The 6,095-nt window shown below is 43.9% G+C and overlaps 1 protein-coding gene across 1 annotated transcript in view; it reads right to left on the reverse strand.

Annotated features, from left to right (window-relative positions):
• LOC310635900 (zinc finger protein 197-like) overlaps nucleotides 1-5,660 on the reverse strand; it is an 11,995-nt gene extending 6,335 nt beyond the window's left edge. The window contains exons 1-4 of the mRNA XM_083355265.1: nucleotides 5,535-5,660; nucleotides 2,717-3,310; nucleotides 1,729-1,843; nucleotides 1,566-1,633 (exon numbers count right to left, since the gene is read on the reverse strand). Of these exons, the coding sequence (XP_083211391.1) occupies nucleotides 1,566-1,633; nucleotides 1,729-1,843; nucleotides 2,717-3,163 (630 nt within the window). The 5' untranslated portion in view covers nucleotides 3,164-3,310; nucleotides 5,535-5,660. The remainder of the gene's footprint in view (nucleotides 1-1,565; nucleotides 1,634-1,728; nucleotides 1,844-2,716; nucleotides 3,311-5,534) is intronic.
• Between the last annotated feature and the right edge of the window lie 435 nt (nucleotides 5,661-6,095).

The raw sequence follows: 6,095 nt of genomic DNA on the forward strand, positions 1-6,095 counted from the left end.
AGTTTAGCATTTGCTGGCATTCCTGTTTCTTGAAGGACTCTTTAAAAAGTTAGTGTGTGTAAACTAATAGTAGGAAAAGTATCTAGAAGAGGGGAGGAGTTAAGTACTGTTTTTTTTAAAAAAGATTTCTTAATATGAATCTCAAGATAGAAATTACAAACCACTGCATCCCAACAATAGACCTCAGAGGGGGCTAAGGTGACTGAGAGAACTTGAATCTTCTATTCCCCATACCATGTTGCTCAGGAATGCAAAAATATCCAAGCCAAAAGAAGAAAGAATTATAGAATCATAGAGTATACTATTCTGGAGAAATCTTTGTCTACTTTCTTCTTGAAAACCTCCACTGATGGAGCATCCACAGCTTCTGGAGGCAAGACGTTCCAATGATTAATTGTTCTCACCATCAGTAAATTCCTCCTTCGTTCTGGGTTGCTTCTCTCCTTGATAATCTGCCATTTGTTACTTTTTGTCCTGCTCTCAGTTGCTTTAGAGAATAGCTTGATCCCCTCTTCACTGTGACTGCCCCTCAAGTATTGGGAAATGGCTGTCATGTCACCCCAATCCTTTTCTTTGCTAGACTAGACATATCTAGTTTCCACAACCATCCATTGTACAGTTTAGCCTCCAAACCTCTGATCATCTTTGTTGCTCTTCTCTACACTTTTCTCCACTAGAGAATGGAAGGAAAGAGTGCTCTGTATACCATTGTGACTTCCTGAAGGAAAGGGAGAATTTGAATCTAATACGTAAGCCTTTAGTAAGACCATACCTAGAATACTGCATCCAGTTTTGGTCACCATAGTATAAAAAAGATGTTGAGACTCTAGAAAAAGTGCAGAGAAGAGCAACAAAAGATGATTAGGGGACTGGAGGCTCAAACATATGAAGAACGGTTACAGGAACTGGGCATGGCTAGTCTAGTGAAGAGAAGGACCAGGGGTGACATGACAGCAGTGTTTCAATATTTGAGGGGCTGTCACCGAGAGGGACGCGGTGGCTCAGTGGGTTAGGACGCTGAGCTTGTCGATCAGAAGGTCGGCAGTTTGGCGGGTCGAATCCCGAGTGCCGCGTAACAGAGTGAGCACCTGTTACTCGTCCCAGCTTCTGCCAACCTAGCAGTTCGAAAGCATGTAAAAATGCAAGTAGAAAAATAGGGACCACTCCGGTGGGAAGGTAACAGCGTTCCGTGCGCCTTTGGCATCTAGTCATGCCGGCCACATGACCACGGAGACGTCCTCGGACAAGCGCTGGCTCTTCGGCTTTGAAACGGAGATGAGCACCGGCCCCTAGAGTCGGAAACGACTAGCACGCATGTGCGGGGGAACCTTTACCTTTACCTTTTACACCGAGAGGAGGTTATCAACCTATTATCCAAAGCACCTGAAGGCCAGACAAGGAATAATGGAAGGAAAATGATCAAGGAGAGATTCAATCTAAAAATAAGGAGAAATCTTTGTTGCTCTTCTCTGCACTTTTTCTAGAGAATGAAAGGAGAGTGTGCTCTTTATACCATTGAAGGGTAGACAGAATTTGAATCTAATAAGTAAATTTGTTCCTCTTACTTGAGTTGGTGGTTCAACCACTGTTTTGGCTGCACCACAAAGAGCAGACAACTCCACTGGAGTCTTCCCTGTGAGGAAAAACAGAATTTTAAAAAACATAATAACATAGGAAGAGACATTTTACAGAAGAGGAGAGAATTTGGCACTTTGGACCTTTGCCTACCTCCCAAGGTGTCCAGACTTGGATCTTCCAGAGAAATGCTCCTCAAAAACAATTCCTGAGGAGGATTTGATGGATTCCTGCTTCCCTCAGGTTCTCTGATGTCCATTGTGAAGGACTTGAAATAGGAGACAGGAGAAAAGAAGAATCAGTGGACAACACATAACACAAAGTGGATTCTTGAAAGCCTCCAATGTTCATCAGTGAAGCTGGAAAGTAAGAAAGGAATGTCAATTTTTTAAAACGGGTAATGAAACAATGTCCTACAAGAATTAATGAAACATCTCCTCATATTATAACTTCCAGAAACCTGGTAGGGAGATGTCTATGGAGATTCTCAGTCATCCAGGTCATGGTTGTCCCAAAGATGGTTTTTCAAGAGGCAACTGGTCTTTCTCCCCTCCCCCTTTTAAGACGTTTAGCTTCTCATCCAAGAAGGTTCCTCAGCTCTGATTGGTTGGTGGGAAGAGAGAATCACTGAGGTCACATGGAGGTCTGTCTCCTCAAGGTCACCTGAGTAGTGCAAATGGGTGTAGAGCTTTCTTGGAACTGCTGAAAGGACTGTGTTGTAGACTGGAGATAAATGAATTCATATCCCTGCCCTCTATTGAGAGAGGGCTGTTCAACATCATCTATCTCCAGTGTAATACAAAGTCCTTTCAGCAGTTCTAAGAAGGCTTCACACCCATTTGCACCACTCAGGTGACGCTGAGGAACAAGGATAAATCTCCAAGTGGCTTCAACAACTCTCTAAAAGAGTGCAAATGATCAGCTGTCTACAAGGAGTATAAACCCTTCCATTCCCACTATCCAGTCAGACCTGAAGAAGCTTCTTGAATGAGAAGCGAAACATCTTCAAAGAAAAACAAGAAAGTCCAGTTCCCTCATGAAAAAAGCACCTTTGGGACTCTGGTAGAGAGGGGTGAAGAATTCAACCACATTCTTTATTCCAGTCAACCCCTTCTGGACTCCCAAAGTGAAGGTCTCTCACCTGCTCCTTCTGCTCCCCTGCCTGGCTCAAGAGGAGGCCTTCCACCAGGGCCACCGCCTGGGAGCTGGTCTCTGCTCCACACTCCCGCACCCAGTTCTCTATCTTCAGGGGCAGAAGGGCCAGAAACTTCTCCAGAACAACCAGGTCCAGCATCTGGGCTTTGGTGTGCTTTTCTGCTTTGAACCATCGATTACAAAAGTCATGGAGTCGGCTGCAAAGTCCTCGGGGATCCTCAGAAGCCTGATATTGGACGCTCCTGAAGTTCCAGGACTGAACTTCTGAAGGGATGATGGTGTCTTCTTCCAGCATCTTCTGCCCACTTCTTGCCCAGGTCTCCTCACAGCTCCCAGGCCGAACAGCTGAAAGGCCTTTTCCAGTTCCCTCACTTGCTAAAGGTTGGTTCTCCATTCTTTCTCTGTCCTGTAACGCAACACCAAATGTGTCCATGGACTCCTATGTGAATCTCCAAGCAACTTTTCATTCAAAGGACTGTTTCTCTTGCTGCAGCTGTGTGATAGTTAGACATTCAGCCCTCTTTAGCCAAATGATCATTTTATCTATACATGATGAGTACTAATGGCTTCCAGTTTGTGTCTCTAAGGTGGAAAATAAAATAAATTCAGAACAGAACCGAATAATATTTTGAGGACTTGTAATCCAACCCTAATCTAATCAAGGAGAGAAGCAATCTAGAACTAAAGAGAAATTTCCTCACAGTTAGGACAATTAATCAATGGAATGACTTGCCTCCAGAAGTTGTGAATGCTCCAACACTGGAAGTTTTAAAGAAGAGACTAGACCACCATTTGTCTGAAATGATATAGGGTTTCCTGTCTGAGCAGGGGGTTGGACTAGAAGACCTCCAATGTTCTGTTCTATTCTATTCTATTCTATTCTATTCTATTCTATTCTATTCTATTCTATTCTATTCTATTCTATTCTATTCTATTCTATTCTATTCTACTCTACTCTACTCTACTCTATTCTATTCATGCTGAATAAATGTATTTGGAGCATTATATATAGGTTGGGTCTCCATTCTTTCTCTGTCCTGTAACGCAACTCCAGATGGGTCCAAGAACTCTTATGTGAATCTCCAAGCAACTTTTCATTCAAAGGACTGTTTCTCTTGCTGCAGCGGTGGTGATAGTTGGACGTTCAGCCCTCTTTAGCCGAGAGATACTTTTATCTATACATGATGAGTACAAATGGCTTCCAGTTTATGTCTCTAAGATGGAAAAGGAAATAAATTCAGAACAAAATCGAATAATAGAGTTGGAAGAGACCTTGGAGGTCTTCTAATTCAACCCTAATCTAATCAAGGAGAGAAGAAATCTAGAATTAAGGAGAAATTTCCCGACAGTTAGAATAATTAATCAATGGAATGACTTGCCTCCATAAGTTGTGAATTTTCCAACACTGGAAGTTTTTATGAAGAGGCTGGACAATCATTTGTCTGAAATGATATACGGTTTTCTGCCTGAGCAGGGGGTTGGACTAGAAGACCTCCAAGGTCCCTTCCAACTATATTCTATTCTATTCTATTCTATTCTATTCTATTCTATTCTATTCTATTCTATTCTATTCTATTCTATTCTATTCTATTCTATTCTATTCTATTCCATTCTATTCCATTCCATTCCATTCCATTCCATTCCATTCCATTCCATTCCATTCTATTATTCCATTCCATTCTTCGAATGCTGAAGAAATATATTTGGAGCATTTTGTATTTCTTTTTTTTTTCCACAAGGAAGGTCTTGCTTTTAAAAAAAATTAACCTACATTCACCTCCAAGCAGGGTTCACACAACATGTCAAAACTCTAAACAAGGTTGACTCAGCCTTCCATCCTTCTGAGGTAGGTAAAATGAGGACCCAGATTGTTGGGGGCAATTAAGCTGACTTTGTAATAATGCCGCTTGGGGTGTGTGTGAAAGCCCTAATAAGCAGGCATATACATAGAATGAAGGCTACTGCTAAGCTTGTAAGCCGCCCTGAGTCTTCGGAGAAGGGCGGGATATAAATGGGATTTTAAAAAAAAATTAGCTAGCCATGGAATCTCAGTTCATTTCAAATGAAAGGCAAGAACATGATCCTGGCTTAGGATGCTCCATTACGCTTTTTCAGGACTGACTTTTGGGGAGCCAAGCCAGACTCTTACATGCAGGCAGGTTCACACAACATGCCCTGAAGCCCCAAAGGGTCAGCCAAAGGGAGGAGCCAACTTCACCCCCAAACAGGGTCTGGAGATACTGTCCTGCTTCACTCCCCCTCCCAAGACAGGTTTCATTGTGAAGGATTTGGCTCTCTCTTGAGCCTCATCCAGCAGCTAGCGCGAATTCGGACCGATCTGGGCCGTCTCCTGTCTTGCAAGGCTTTTCTTATCTCTTGCTCGAGATTTGCAAGGCAAATCTTCCTTCTTCTCTCCCCACCCCTTCCCCACCTTCAGCTGTTCCCAGAAAAGCAGGCGGGAAGGACTTCCCCATTCCCTATTCCATTTCCTGGGAATCCTGAGATTCGTTGGGGAGGGCGCAACAAGGCTGGTCTGCTCCCCTGCTTCCCCCTCCCCCAATGGCCTGTTGGGTGCATGGAAAGGGGGGGGGGCAGCAAGGGAACATGGGATTTGGGCTCTCCCACTCTTGGGACTCAGAAGACTGAACTTGGATAAGGACTCGACATGTGTCCCTCCTTCCTCCAGGATGAGGACCCTCCGCCTCCCTTCCATGGGATGAGAGAACCCCCCCCCCCCCTTCTCCTCCCTTAGGGCCACATCTGGCTGTCTCCCCTGCAAGACATTCCCGAGCCTTTTTTTTTACCTGCAGCAAAGATCAGACGGCGATCGAGAGAGAGTGCAGTGTCCTAGAGAGGCAAAGCTTTGTGATGTCATTCTCTCCTCCTCCTCTGGAAAGCTAACTGTGGCCTTCGCCTCTAGCAGCTCAATGGTGAAGCGCACTGTATTCCGTTCCTTGGCAGAGGGAGCCCCCTGTTGGATGCCTTGTGCAACACAGGTGCTCAAGGTAGAGAAGAAAGGCTGCATTTTCTGAGAGGCAGTCATGTCTTCTCCAAAGGCGCCTTGTAGCCCCCCCCCTTTCCTTTTTTATATACAGGTTGTTACGATGGGACGAAATATGGGGATAAGGAAAATCATTAAAATTGCTAGGCTGTAAACGTATAATGAATACTTAACGTGTTGCTGTTCGTATTGCTTGAAAATCAAATTTAGATCTTTTGAACAGAACTAGTGTTTGAAAGGTAGGAGTTTCAATAAAAGGACTATGGAGATTCTCAGTCATCCAGGCCATAGTTGTCCCAAAGATCCCTTTTCATGAGGCAACTGGACTTTCTTGTTTTTCTTTGAAGACATTTTGCTTCTCTTC

This window comes from Vipera ursinii (assembly GCF_947247035.1).
Source record: "Vipera ursinii genome assembly, chromosome: 2".
In the NCBI taxonomy this organism is placed as follows: domain Eukaryota; kingdom Metazoa; phylum Chordata; class Lepidosauria; order Squamata; family Viperidae; genus Vipera; species Vipera ursinii.